The sequence below is a fragment of the Hippocampus zosterae genome, chromosome 17 (genome assembly GCF_025434085.1).
Source record: "Hippocampus zosterae strain Florida chromosome 17, ASM2543408v3, whole genome shotgun sequence".
NCBI lineage: Eukaryota > Metazoa > Chordata > Actinopteri > Syngnathiformes > Syngnathidae > Hippocampus > Hippocampus zosterae.
This window is the reverse complement of record NC_067467.1, coordinates 13,925,877-13,941,470: the sequence shown is the minus strand read 5'-3', so window position 1 is coordinate 13,941,470 and position 15,594 is coordinate 13,925,877. Positions and strand designations below refer to the sequence as shown.

The following is a 15,594-nucleotide window of genomic DNA, read 5'->3' as shown; positions in this document are numbered from 1 at the left end:
TCGCCTCCCCTTGCGCTAACTTCCATAATGTTTCGCTAGTTGTGTACTGGACTGTATGTGACGCACGGCTACCGTCCGTATTCAACACAAAACGCAAAGCAATGATGGTGCATTCATTGCGCCTAGGAAAGGGCAGATAGGTGACGTTTAACATGAATAAAACGCCGCTTAAATCGGATTTTACCGATACCCATCAATGCATCGTGATGAATCGCGATTTCACCCGTCAATCGCGTCGTACCCAGTGAATGAGCCGATGCACTCGAATCGAGCACGTGCGCATCGATGTATCGATTAATATCGATTATTTACCACACCCTTAGTTTGCAAGCGTTTGCGCATAGCAAATGTTGCATTTTTCTTTATGATTCATTAAAGATCACATAATGCAAAGATCAATCATTTTAATGGTCTCAAACCGTTTTTCTTGCCACAAATAAACGTTCAAAATTTGATGACGCCAAAAATATATCTATATATTTGCAATCATTAAAAATGTTTTGGAATATATTTGCAACTGTTTGCAACAATTAATGAACCTTGAAAAAATGTTTGCATGTGCACACACTTGCAAACCTTCGCCAATCAACGAGACACGGGGTGAAGCCTGGTGAACAAAGATAAAGAAGTCGATAGAATAAGTCCATCAATTGCATTCAGTATGAACTTTAACATTGATTGCACACAATTAAGATGGGGTGAACTGAATTATCTTCCTCTCTCGAAGATTTTTTTTTTTCGTGTGCAATGTACAAGGACTGGTAGGTTAGAAAGAACGGCTGGTGCTGTATAGTGAAACAATTAAGAACTATACTGAAATATTTACTAAAATTTGAGTGATATACTCATGCGTTATACAGTGTCCTTGAATGTGAATGATCAGGTTTGGTGGTATGCAATTTGGAAGCATCCGAGCGGAGTTTCCCTTTCAAAAGAAAAAATTACATCAAGAGGCCATCTCATTGGATGATGGATAGCATCATCCTAATTAAGAACATATTATTGTAGAATTAGACTACCATCCAAATAAAGATACAACATGAAGGATGGAAACGTTACAATAAAAGGTTTCTCAACAAAAGGCAAACTTTAGAAAGTTTGTTCCAACCATTTATTTAAGATATTTTTCAACTGAAATGGTCTTCAAGAAAAATGTGTACAGAACATAAAAATGTATACTGAGGTGTGAGCCTCAACTCTAACTTCTGTTGATTGGAATGGCCCATCAGCGCCTTTAGAGTTCCTGTTCTGGAACATTCAAACTCCCTCTGTTGAATAGAGGGAGGGTAACTTCGATGGAGAGGCGATGGGAGAGGGGTGAAAGGACGCTGAAGGTATGAGTGTTTCCAGATTTACATGGCAAACAGGATAAGGAATGCCACCATCAGACAGAAGAGACCCATAGCCTCAGATAGAGCAAAGCCCAAGATGGCGTAGGAGAAAAGTTGTTGCTTTAGGGAGGGGTTCCTGCGGAGAAGAGGGGAGATTTCAGTGCCAGGTGTCAAGCAAATTACATTTATGCTAATATTCATATACTGTATCATATAATAGAACAGGAATATTAATCACAATTTTAATCGGGATTTAGATTTTGGCTTCTTTCAATCTTGAAAATGTTCTCATTAAAGAAAAAAAGATTGATGTGCAGAACGGAATGATGCGCTGAGAAGTTCCAGACGCTGCGAAAGTACCCTGAATGCACAATGTTGCTTGCGAGTGTGTAGCGTATGTCATTCTGCAGTTCCCGAGCGTGCTTTGAGCCGTTTAACAACACCAAGTTGGAGTTGAATATAACACTGAATGCACAACAAAAAGAATTACACACATTGTATATTTAAATACAATAAACAGCTCATTTTAAAAACATGACCACTAATGCTAAAGTCAATGTAAAATCTAAGTGACGTGCCAACGGGAAATAAGCATCAACTTCGGGAGTGATATTCCTTCAAATACCAAATATTCACATACAAATGCTGTGGAAACACATACAGGAGGTAAGCTACGGCTCAAAGGCACAAAATTTTCCCAAGCTGTGGAAAAAACAGTTATCTTCATGAAATTCAAAAGATCACAGCAGACGCTGCACCGATCTGGCTGTCGATCTCTCGCTCACTCCTGCCCTCACTCGTGAACAAGACCAAGATACTTAAACTCCTCCACTTGGGGCAAGATCTCTTCCCCTATCCGGAGGGGGCACTCCACCCTTTTCCGACTGAAGACCATTGTTTCAGATTTGGAAGTGCTGACCGGGCCCCGGATAAGTGGTAGAAGATGGATGGATGGATGGAAGTTCAAAAGATGTTATTGTATTGTTCGCATTCTAAGTGTGGACACCATCCATGCGTGTCAGCACACTGCCCCCATTAGGCCAAAATGTGTTGTGACAGCTGCTATCTTTGTTTTATTTTGATGTTCTCTTATTAATAATTAATTATTTTTTGTTCTTTGCAGTTATGTTTAAAGTCAAGTCTTTAAGATTCAAAGATGTTTTCCCTCAAAATTCAAGGACAGAAAGAGACACAGATTTTTTTTAAATGACATTCCCACCACACATTTCCACGACGTGGCAGAAAATACAATCGCAGAGGTCCTCCGTTAGCCCAGTAAGTATCAAGACTTATGAAAACAACACAGGATTAAATATGATAAAGAGGGACGAGCATTCAAGAATTCAATGTGTATATACAGGCATCAAGAATGCAAAGGCAAAAGCCTTGAATTTCACTTATTTACGAGGTCACTTAACAAAAAAAAAACAAAAAAAAGAAGAGTTTAAGACAAAATTTTAACGTGCCATGATGAAAGGGCATGGCCACCTTTCCTTCTTCTGATGGATTACGTCATCTGGTCAATGAGGGCATTGGAAAGGTACCGTATTTTCACGACTATTCGACGCATCGTACTAATGGCCGCAGTCTCATTAATGCGTGACATTTCTGTATTTTACACATACACAGGACGCATCGTACGAATAGCCGCAGTTTTACAGTGGTAAAACATACGCCAGCTTAAACATACGGCATGCATGCACGCACTCTAACACGTTAGCTTGAAGCATACGGTAGCATGCCAAAACATACAAATAAGATAAAAACACGTTTTTAAAAAGGCAACGAAAGCAGAACTGAGTTCGGGTGTATTTTATTTGGCCATCGTACAATGTTCTCACGTTTTTCGATCAATCATCACCTAGAAATCCATCAAAGTCCTCATCCTCTGTATCAGAAGCAGAGGACTGCACATCTCAGTTGTCATTGAATGCATCACATGCTAGTGTGAGTTGCTACGCATTGCCGAGCGGAAAGAAGGAGTAGCAACAGCAAAGTCAACATTTCTCTCGTGTGAAGCTTTCCCACATTTGAAAGTAAAGAACAGAGCGAAACATGGTGGCAGCGCGTGTGTGTGTAGAAAGAATTGAACAATTGTGCAAGTACCGTAATCCATCAAAAACGCCGCGTTCCCTCTCGTTGTTGCGTATTGTGGCGTAACTCGCCAAGCGCTGCCTCTCACTCTTTGTAAAGTTGTGTTTGCCACCGATCATCCATTGTTCCCATGCCGTTTGCAACTTTACTTTGAACGCCCGGTTGATGCCAATGTCCAGCGGTTGGAGTTCTTTAGTCAAGCCTCCGGGAATAACGGCAAGCTCAGAGTTCATTTGCTTGACTTGATTTTTCACCGCTGCTGTGAGATGGTCACGCATGCCAAAAGCATAACCGGTGGCTTTAAGTTTTAACTGAGCTTCGTAGGCATGTCTCTTTGTCGAATTTATTTTCAGGGGTTCTTAGAAACCAAAACCGGAGTTGTTTTGCAACAAAGCACATTGCCACACTCTATACAAGTGTTGGTACTGGCTTGAGGCGTCCACTTACACGCCCACCCTTCACCATTGGCGGACTAGCTTGTCTGTCCTCTCTCTCCCTCTCTCTCTCTCTCTCTCTCCCTCTCCATATATGTATATATACACGCCCACCTTTCCCTGATTGGCCGACTTCTTTCACAGTCACTTCCGCCTTTTCTCTATATAAACAGCGTGTCGGCAGTCAGTCAGATTTTGGAACTCAGCGCATATAAAGGACGCTCCGCACCATAAGGCGTACTGTCCATTTTGGAGAAAATTTAAGACTTTTAATGGCGCCTTATAGTCGTGAAAATACGGTAATCACTGCTGCGAAACCAATTCAGCTTTGTGCTTCCAAACTGACATCATCGTACCACAGCAAGTATTACGGCATTAGACTCTAGCTTGTGGATTTTACCTGTAAAATAGCGTAATAAAATGAATACGATAAATACTAATTGTTTTTGTGAAGGGTCACTGATGTTTTCCATTTATTTTGAAATTGCCCATTCACGAATATATTTCGAACCGGTGTTTATCCTGTTATTTCTGTTTGTGTGGAAACACACCTTTCCTTTTGCTTGGAACAGGTATTTCTTGGCCTCATTTACTACCCACATGTGACAAAAAGTCTTGAGTGTGAAACTTGAGCGTCTTCACGTAGTCTATCAACTATGCTGGCGTCCTGTTGCTTTCAAAGTTGCTGCCGTAAACAATTGCGGGTTAGGGTTGGTCAGGAGTAACATATCATATACTTGAGGGGCCTTAAAGGTTACATACAGGTCGCCTTTCTTAAGCCTTTGAACAATCTTATCCGACAAGTACTTCCAGGTCATCTTGCTTGGATAGGATAGCAAAGGAATCCTCGGCAATTTGAATTTGAATATGCTCCAGCTCAATGGACAAGTATACAGATAACGTGGCAACCATTGTTACTCCGCCGAACTCAGACAAAAGTCTTGTCTGTCCGTCCTAAAAATGAAGTCGCTCCTTAAGTCATAGCTTTTTGGTATATTGTTTTTTTGTTTGTTTGTTTATTTATTGAACATAAAACGTACAGTAATAATTTGACAGATAATAAGGTAGATAAAAAAAGTAAAAAGAAAGAAATCAGTCTTCATTCAACACAGTTATTATGTTCAAGGGAGTAGGAAGAAGTAAAAAAAAACTTATCTAGTCCTACCCCGTTATACGTTTATATCTAATACATCATTTTTATATCAATCAGAAAAGAAAAAAGTAAGAAGAAAAGTCTCCATTAAGGCTCATACTTTACCCTTAACCGTGATATTTTTATAACTTTTGGTTTGTATCGGGATGATATACATCCACACCCTGGCACTCGTGTCAATTTTCTCTTGTATTCATAATGGATATTTCAATACCTTTATTTATCAACTTAGTTCTGATTTATCATTATATTTCATGTTTAGAATTTATCATTTTAACTCTGATTGATGTAAGTTGTTTGTACTATTTTTTTGAATTTGTTTTTGAACTCAGCAAGCGATTTATGAATTTTCAGGTCCGTTTCGAGATTATTCCACAGATTAACACCTTTGCTAGATACACTTCTTTGCTTGATGTTTGTTCTTGTTTTGAGTTTTTTGAACAAGTTGGTACCTCTTAATGCATAGTTGCTTTCTCGAATTTCGAAGAACTTCTGAATGTTTTGGCAGAGCAGGTTATTGTGTGCTTTGTACATTAATTGGGCGATTTTAAAGTCAACCAGGTCATAAAAGTTCATCGTATTTAATTTGATAAATAGTGGATTTGTGGGTTCCGTATATTTTGATCTATTAATAATTCGAAATGCTTTTTTTTTGTAGTTTGAGAATAGGGAGTGTGTTTGTTTTGCAGGCATTTCCCCATATTTCTACACAGTAGGTCATATATGGTAATAATAATGAAGTGTATAATGTGTACAAAGATCTCTTATTTAGCACTTCCTTGGTTTTGTAGAGGATCCCTACGGTCTTGGCTATTTTGCTTTTTACGTTATCGATATGTGGTTTCCAACATAGTTTTGAGTCTATTACTAATCCGAGAAACTTGGGTTTCATATGCTCTTTCTATTTCAATTGAGTTTACCATAATTTTAGCTTGGTGTTTGATTGGTCTTGTGCCAAAAACGATTAACTTCGATTTTTTCAGGTTAAGTGACAGAATGTCGAACCAGTTTTTTAATTTGTTTAATTCGTTTTCTACGGTTGTCAGGAGGATGTTTCAGATTTATTCCAGAACAGTAGAAAGTTGTATCATCAGCAAATAGGACACATTTAAATTGTTTTGAGACCTTGCAGATATCATTTATATATAAGATGAATAGTTTTGGACCAAGCACTGACCCCTGAGGAACTCCGTGAGTGATTTTCAGTTGATTCGTTTGTTTATTGTTGAGTTGTACATACTGATATCTGTTTTCTAAATAACTTTCTATCCATTTATAAGCTACACCTCCAATGCCATATCTTTCTAGTTTTTTTAATAATATACTGTGATCTATTGTGTCAAAAGCTTTTGTTAGATCTAGGAAAACCCCAACAGTAAATTCTTTGTTGTCTATTAGTGGCTATTGTTTCCACAAACTCCACAACTCCCATTGAGGTGGTCCGTTTTTCCCTGAAGCCATATTGATTCTCACTTAACAGTGCATGCTTTTGTATAAAGCTATCAAGTCTGCGAGAAAATAGTTTTTCTATTATTTTTGAAAATTGTGGTAGTAGTGATATTGGTCTATAATTTGTAAACAGATGTCTTTCTCCACTTTTATAGATTGGAATAACTTTAGCAATTTTCATTTTTGATGGAAAGATACCAGCTTTGAATGACAGGTTGCATATGTGCGTGAAAGGTCGCACTATATATTCTATAATCTGCTTGATTATTGTCATATCAATATTAAAGCAATCAGTTGACTTTTTATTTTTAAATGTTTTTATAATATTTGATACTTCTTGTTTTACAGCAGTAAGGAACATCGTGGAGGAGTTTTTTCTACGCATCTATCTATTTCAAACAAGTTTGAGGGATCAGGAATATGTTTAACCATTGTGGATTACAATTATCACCTGACCTGGAACCTATAATAAGGTTCTAGAACCAATAATAAATAAAGTGGACTTGTGAAAAAAAAAATATAATAATTACCTAGCATAGCCAATGATGAGGCTACCAAAAACTGTTCCAATTCCAGCTCCAGAACCAGCAACTCCCACTGTGGCAGCACCGGCACCAATGAACTTTGCAGCAGTGTCAATGTCCCGAGAGACCGCACTGGTCTGGAATGCGCGGGTCAGGACTGATGACCGACTTATCGGCAACAGGGCCTGAAAAGGACAAGTACAACACCCCCACCCCAACATTTTTTTTTTGTTACCAACACAAAAGAGAAAGATTTTACGTGCAGACCTGGCTGGACGATCACCATTTAATCACAGGTCGCAGAAACAACAATTAACACTTATTTAATGAGTGAACCACCACACTTGTCTTTCCCAACTTTTATTCAGCCAAGTTACAGTAGCCATTTTGCTGTACAGGTCACAGACCCCCAACAAATGAATGTCACTAAAATCCTGAATATTGAAATAAGATAAGATAAGATATCCTTTATTCGTCCCACACTGGTGAAATTTACAATGTTGATCCCATCTCACAAGGGTCGTGGGGGGTGCTGGAGCCTATCCCAGCTGTCTTCAGGCAGTAGGTGGAGGACACCCTGAATCGGTTGCCAGCCAATCGCAGGGCACACAAAGACAAACAACCATCCTCGCTCATACTCACACCCAGGGACAATTTAGAGCAGGCATGTCCAAAGTCCGGCCCGGGGGCCAAATCCGGCCCGCGGTCGAATTTCATCCGGCCCTCGGTCCCTGTCATAAAATCAGTGCCGTCTGGCCCGCAGGTTGGGCGCAATGGAACACGTGTTGCATTGACTGAGGTCTCGTAGACTGGTGAGTGATGTTTCATCGAGTACTGCTTCCCTCTAGTGGCTAAATGATTAATAGCATTCACTAAATGAGTAATAGCATTTAGACACTAGAGGGCATCACTCACGAGTTAACAAGACATCACTCCGTGTTTATATTGACTGATATGTCATATTTCAAACGATCCTTGCAGTTGTGGATATGTGTATTGCTTGTTCATTTCCCTGTTGTTCGAGTCAAAGGTTTTGTGACTATTGAAAAGTCATGGTGATACATTTTATGTTTCAAATCAATCAATTTGCACTCCGGAGACTTCTGTTTAAGAAAAAGTCAAGTGAATAAGCAGTTGCATGTGATATACCCGTTTCAAATGGACCAAAATAAATTCTTAAGATTGTTGAAATTAAAATAAAAATGGAAATGTGAAACAGACTGGCTTACTAAAATTTGTTGAACAATATTGTTGTTCAATGTAAAGAATGTCAGCCAAGGTCGGCCCCCCGACATTTTACCACATAAAATCTGTCCCCCTTGGCAAAAAGTTTGGACACCCCTGATTCAATCAGCCTGCCATGCACTTTTTTTGGAATGTGGGAGGAAACCGGAGTGCCCAGAGAAAACCCACGCAGGCCCAAGGAGAACATGCAAACTCCACACAGGGAGGCCGAAGCTGGCATTGAACCAGATACCTTTGCACTGTGAGGTCGATGCACTAACCACTGGCCCGCCCTGTTGATCCCATCTCTATTTAAATGAAATTGCACAAGGACCTGAAAGAAAGCCTTTACTTAGTCAGGTGTATGATTGGCAATATGCGGATATACTGTGCAGTTTTATTTTGTTTTGTAATCTAATGGAAGTGCATTTAATTGTTCTGACAATTTCTGTACGTCGCTGGCAGAGAAAGATGAACATATACAGGTATATTTTTTATTCATCCTTTTTAGACTCAAGCGAAACGCAAAATCTCCCACGGCACATTAGTTTGCCTCGGCAGGCTGTGTCGTGGGTCTGGGTTTGGACTTGGGCGAGAAGAAGCTCTCAGATGAGGGCCATCCTTTCCAATAAGAACCACCCACCCAATGTACGCCCATCTTCTCCCTTCTGAGGAGCTACATGAGCTCCAGGTTCTGCTAACTGGGGTGTCTCTACGGAGAGACTTTGGATCTCGTTTGTCCCTCGGGCCATCAGGCTGTATAAGGCAGCAACTTCCGGAAGGAGCAGGAGAGCATGCGATCCTCGCATTGTTGAATAGAGCTCTGATTCTTGTTTCATGTTAAACAATGTTTGCATTTTATTCTATTAATAATGTGACACTTTTTGTTCACGTCTAAGTGACAGAGCAATGTGTAATTTCCCTTGGGATTTCTAATCTATTTAAAGTTATTTGGGGGCAGTAGTAATCAGTATTACAGGCGTAATGAGGTAGCATTAGATGATTTCCCAAACAAGATTCAGATGATCTCTAACAGTTGGCAACTCCAGAAAACAAAGGTAACTGAAGACTATTTAAAAAAAAGAAAAAAAAGCGATCACAAATGGCAGGGAAAATAAGGGGTAGAAAAGAGGAGCAGAGCAACAAGCGTCCACCCTCTGTAAGAGGCGAATGGAAAGATTTATGATTTCGACATCATCACTTCGGTAGTACTTGCTCAAATAATCCAACAGGATTGTTGCGTAGCCAATTTTTGTGGACTTCCCTTGCACAATGGCTTCTTCTCATTTGGGTGATACCGTCACAACTGGTGGTGAGGAATTTCTCATCAGAATAGGGAGGATCATGTCAAATTGTGGCCGCCCTCCACTGTCCATTTATCTCCACATTTGGTCTTTACTTCTTACTCTTGTTTACTTTTTAAACTTGCAAATGGAAGTAGAGCAGGAAAAGGTCAAGTGATTAGCTGCTTTTTTACACATCACTGCCAGGCTGAAAGTAAATGCTTAAAACTGGTTATATTATTCTGGTACATAAAAGCCACCCAATCCCTTTGGAAGGCTAATCAATGGGTCGTGGAGGAGTGGGGTTGTGACTGATGTTGACATACTGTATAGACTCCCCAATTTGTCTACATGCATCTGCGGGCCTGTGGTTGGGGACCACTACTGTAAAAAGGGATGAGAGTGGCTAGTGATGAAAAAAGGCCGGGAAGGGGCGAGGCCGGGACGGGGGCGAGGCCGGGACGGGGCCGGGGCCATTTACAAAAGTGGCACTAAACGTGCTGAAGATGAAGTGTATTCAATGTACACACTATTTGAAACTATTAGGAAAAAAAAAAATCAAGATTGTTCACCATTCTTTCAAGTGAAATTTAGTGCAATTTTGCTTATGCATTCGTGGTGAGCATGAATATGTAACTTCAAATTTGCTGCTCAAAATCAAAACTAAAACAGGAAACACATTTTTACACATGCTCCAGGCTGTCGAAAAGCGCTTGAGATTGAGTAGTTACTTTTTAGTAGAAATGTCTGGTTTTGGCGTTTCACCGAGGTTGCGTGACTCTGTGAAGCTTTCCATCATCTCGATCATATAGAATGACATCGTCACACACTGTACACAGAGCTTTACAGACGACATTGAGCCATTTCACGAACAAGCACAGACAATGGTTCCTCTTTAATGTTTCCTACTGGGGACACCGTCAGCTTTCTATTCAACCAGTCCCATCGAAACACGTTTTTCAGATCCGCATCTATCTGACGCACTTTAGCTTCGTCACAAGTCTCGATAACATTTGGCATTCGCGAGAAAGGGGTTTAGGAAGGCACACACAAATTGGTTGCGACTCTGCATTTGCCGATATAGCGACCAATTACAACAAGTAAGACATTGGTTTTAGCCCATATAGGAAGAAACGACAAACAAGCGCTTCACGATAAGAAACGGGATTCAAAATGGATGCGTGCAAACGTAAACATTTCAAGCCCCGAATCTGTCGAAGACAAGTCCGGACCCACATACCCCCCCCCCCCCCCCACCCGCGCAGAATTTTTTATGGATTACAACAATATAAAATAGGTCCATTTTGACTGCAAAAAAACCCGAAATTCCTCCAAAAAGCGTTAAAATCTCATCCCTGTGTAAAGTGCCTGGCCACCCATCAAGACTAAATTTAAACAACCAAGTAAATCCTTAGGTCAGGCCTGTGCTCCAGCGGTTAGTGGAGAGGTGCACAGGTCGTGGGTTCAATTCCGGCTGTGGCCTTCCTGTGTGGAGTTTGCATGTTCTCCCTGGGCCTGTTCAGGGTGTCCCCCGCCTACTGCCTGAAGACAGCTGGGATAGTCTCCAGCATCCCCCGCAACCCATGTGAGGATAAAGCCGAACGGAAAATGGATGGATGAAAGCAAATCTTTATTCATCTGCCCGGTTCTCGATTCTAATAATGTACAGCTCATTTCTGTATGAGTGTGTGTAAATGTGTAATTCAGTGGCTCTGTAATTTAATCTTTCAATCCCTAGTGATAACGCAATTGAATCACTATGTGAGGTCTTTTTTAGTCCAATAACAGCTTCTTTCAAAGGTGTACTTGATTCCTCTGTAAGGTTGTTCGCAGGGGGGAGGGTGTTTGTCCTCACTGAGGCGGGAAAGGAGATTGTTATAATCCAGTCAATGGTTGCCATTTGAACAACAAGATGGATTCACTGTTGCCCCAGCAATGTGTGGGATGGGAGTTGGTACACAGCACAAGAGTTTCAACAAGACAATTAACCACACAACAAGAAACACTATGGAAAAAAATTACACTTCTTGATCCTTGGGTCTTTAGGCAAAACAAGTCTGTGTGCTGACATACCATATAAATGTGATAAATTAAGATTGAGTAACTGTGTGGGAATGATTACTAGTTCTTACCTGCTGCTGCTCCACTGTAGCTTCGGGTCTGTTAAAAACGGAGACAGCGACTGGCCGGGCAAGGACTCTGGACCCCCCACGCAGCTACATCACATTTGACGGACAGGAGTCACACAGTCAGAAATAATGCCTGTTTCATTCATATTTAAATGCAATAATCTTCCTTAATAAAGATATCAAATTATTTGAAATAATACCTAGCATTCTCCTTGATTTGGGACAAAAAGTAAGCCTTAAGTGACTAGAAGTCACACAGTTCAGTCACTTTAAAATGTCAACGTTATGACAGAATATATATACAGCACATTTACAAAAAACGAATCCACAACCTGTCAGCAACCATGTGGGGGCACTATTAAGTAGGATCCAAAAGATTTGCAGTCTTCAAAATGCGCCAAAATAGAAATAAAAAATAGACGGCCTTAAAAAAAAATTTAATAATAATAATAATAAATAACGGTGGTGCATTTTAAAAAATGTCGCATTATGGCATTTTAGTTTGTTATAAACTTTTGTTTCAAGGTCAGTGTCATATTGACAAAAATAATCCTTCCTTGGAGGAGTTGGAATGGCTTGAATTATGCTCATCTTTCCATGTCCGGGGCTCTATGATGCAGCCAAACTTCATGCGTTTGCTGAAAAAAATAATTATATGTTGTACACGTGCAACCAGCTAAAAAACTAATATTGAAACGAGGGGGGGGGGGGGGGAGATTGAGAGCACATGCACCACTGGCTGGGTCCCATTCATTTAAATGAGTGCCAGAGCTGGAGCCTTGGTGGTCACCCCCTTGACGGTCATGGCCCCCGCCTCAAAGGTGGTGGCTAATGGAGAGTAATAACAAGCCATGCCTTTTTCTTTTTAACTGTACTTTTTACCTCGGTTGCTCTATACGACAATCAAGTGGATTTTTTCGAAATTGGGTACAGTGCAAATTGAAGAGGTCTAGCACTTGCAAATCTCAGATGGGAGAGAACGAAAAGCATCTGTGGATTGTTGTCAGGTTTGGAGTGGCCGAAGGCAGCACAGTAAACATTGGGGGAAGGGGGAGCTGCCAAGCTAATGGCTAATATGGATAGCCACTCAGATTTCCACTGCCAAGCCTCTCTACCTCCAACACCAGATCCATAACACACAGGACGGGTAAAATGAAACTACAAGTAGAAGGGAAAACACTGTGCATTTTATCAATCATGGAGAACTACTCAGATTTCTGACACCTCAGTGCAACTGTATTTGAGGGCAACCAGAGCACAAAGCGAAATTTCATTGCCAACATCTAAGTCATGGAGACTGTGTCATGGACAAAGTTCCATATATTTACACGAGAGTCACTTCTACATCAAGAATTGCATACGAGTAACCCGTATGCTAAAAAAAGTTGATTCTTGTTGCAAATATTAATGTATCCACAAAAATGAAGTGACTCACTCAGTGGGACTTTAACTGCATGTGACTCAGGCTTAAACAGTATTTTGAATACAATCAGGCACAATAGCTTTTTTTGTGTGTGCGTGTGCAGGGGTTAAATTTATTAAGTACTTTTTCTAAAATCTTAGAAACTTTGTATCTGCCTTCGTGTACCTACTTATGGGAGCTGCCATTTTCATATCTTTTCATCATCGCAAGAATGCCAATTTAAAATAATGTGGCACAATTTCACCCATTCATGTCTGCTTTAATGACCAAGAAAGACAGTTAGTAAAATATTCGGCGATGAGAAGCTTCAGAATTCATTTCATAACATTTACAAAAGATACAGATACGATCATAAACATCATCTACAAGTACCAAATAAGTTGTGAGCCAATGTGGATACGATTTTTTTTAAACGGATATCATTCAAATCAAGTTGATGTAAGCTACAACACTTAACGCTGACAACCTCTGAATGTTTTTCGTCTTGTTCATGGTCTACACAGGGTTGAATAAGGAAATCAATCACTGTCTGTTCTTAAACTTGCTTCATAAAACGTAATATTAAAACAGTAGTGTTGTGTTGCTACATACAATCTATTCTTGTTCTAAAATTTTGGGTGCTTATTTCGCTTTTAAAGCTCCTGTGATATTATACTTGAATTTTTCGAGCGAACTCGCCGGAAACATTCAGCAAAAAGGGTCATGCAAACTTACCACAGCAGGAGAAGTGACAAACTTTGCACAGGAATACATGGCTAGAACCTAAGAAAATGAGACAATTTGCAATTTGAGTCATTGTTACACGCAGGGTCCCAGAATGGAACTTCAACATTGAGTTATAAAGTGTTATAATCATATTTTGGAGCATGCTACATCAACATGAATTAGTTTGTGATTGCAGTTATGGGTTGGGTTTGCACGTTCGGGGACATTCTGATAAAACACCTAAAGGACATTTTCGGAGGTATATTGACGCTAATACTGCCTACTAAACAGGACTGAAATACGTGTGGAATATTGTGCGTTGCCGGACAGCTCATCCATGAGGCTAATCCAATTGTCAACAACTGACTGCTGGGATCAACTAGAGATTTTAAATTCACCGATGAAGGGGGGTGAAAAGGCTACAGCTCCCCTTGCTCAAAGGCGCCATTTCCTGAAGCCTGGAGGACACTTCAGCCCAAGCTTTCATCTGGCTTTTTGATTGGCAAACAAGCCGTAAAACATTTTTACTGTAATCAAAACACTGACCTCATTACTGATCTACATCTCAAATGGTTGTCCTGGCACATTAGTGTGACACACGGCCGGAGCTAGCCAGTCCCAATATCAAGTTGCTAAGCTAACCACCGTAGCTGAAGGTCAAAATGTAATACTAAGGACCAGACACAGCCGATAGACGGTTGAGAGCGCAAACCTATCAAACCAGTATTTTCCGCACAATACAGTGCGTGCAAGGATGATGATGAATTAGTATTTTAACTTCGAACTGCAGGGTCCTTGCAGGAGGTGCCTGAATGAAACACGAAAGGCCCGAAGACGGAATCTGACATCTTACCATCTATCTAGTCCATGAGTAGTCAAAGCAAATCAGCCGCGCAATGGCGTGTGACCGAAAATATCGTGGAGAGACAGAAAACAATATTTTGCATGGATGCACAATAGGGAACTAATGATAAAACGTTATACACATTGACACAAAGAAATTCGAATCAGCTGACACCCATTGGCGGACATAGCTATGATGCTCCACAGTGCAGTTAGAAGCTTTTCCTGACAGCTCACGCAGAACTAATAATGTTATAGACGGATGCATTAAAAAGGTGACGAGTCAACGTGTAGAATGAAAGACCATATACAGCATATATTACCGGTTAGTTACGTTTTCGGGAGGGTCCGGAATTAGCTTCTCTGGTACCCAGCGGTAGTCAATGAACGTAGACCGCAAAAGACCGTCACCTTGTCATTTATAAGAGATGTGTGTACGTCCTAATCACCCATTGGATAGAGAATCTCAGCGACTCATGTAACATCTGACGTCTTCGGGCAACTTCCGTTATTGTAGCCTATTGGAAAGGGGTTTGTTGCTTTAGTAAGTATTTAATTGGTTAAACTCTGTGTAGGTGGAACTATTGAATCGAGAGCACGAACAATGATTGGACAACTTTGCCGGGTGACGAGGGTGACCTTTCAAACACATCCGGTGTCCTATTTGGCTATTGGATAATCGATAGGAAGTCCCGGCCTACAAAGCCCCGGTGCCATAGATATCACAATTGACTAGATACCACAAGACCACCGATAGAAATAGAGATAGATATACCCAGGTGCCGATTGACGGAAACTCTCTCTCTCTCTCTCTCTCTCTCTCTCTCTCTCTCTCTCTCTCTGTCTCTCGCTCTCTCTCTCTCTCTCTCTCTCAATCAAAGCCGGATTTTGACTTCGTCACTCCAAAATCTTAATTTTGATAGAAAATATTAAAAAAAACAAATTTGTAGAAAAGCTTTGAACAAAACTACTATTAAATTCACTTTAAAGACAAACAATATG

General features: G+C 40.4%; 1 protein-coding gene across 2 annotated transcripts; it reads right to left on the bottom strand.

The window, feature by feature from the left end:
* Positions 1-1,097: 1,097 nt before the first annotated feature.
* atp5mc1 (ATP synthase membrane subunit c locus 1) lies at positions 1,098-15,085 on the bottom strand. Of its 2 annotated transcripts, none has more exons than XM_052049811.1 (5): positions 14,916-15,085; positions 13,759-13,806; positions 11,625-11,708; positions 6,992-7,170; positions 1,098-1,467 (listed from the first exon to the last, which is right to left on the bottom strand). In XM_052049811.1, exons 2-5 carry the CDS (start codon positions 13,795-13,797, stop codon positions 1,353-1,355), a joined length of 417 nt encoding a protein of 138 aa, XP_051905771.1. In that variant the 5' UTR covers positions 13,798-13,806; positions 14,916-15,085; the 3' UTR covers positions 1,098-1,352. The 2 variants fall into 2 exon arrangements, with proteins under 2 accessions (XP_051905771.1, XP_051905772.1); XM_052049812.1 differs by having other exon boundaries at positions 14,927-15,070.
* Positions 15,086-15,594: the final 509 nt, after the last annotated feature.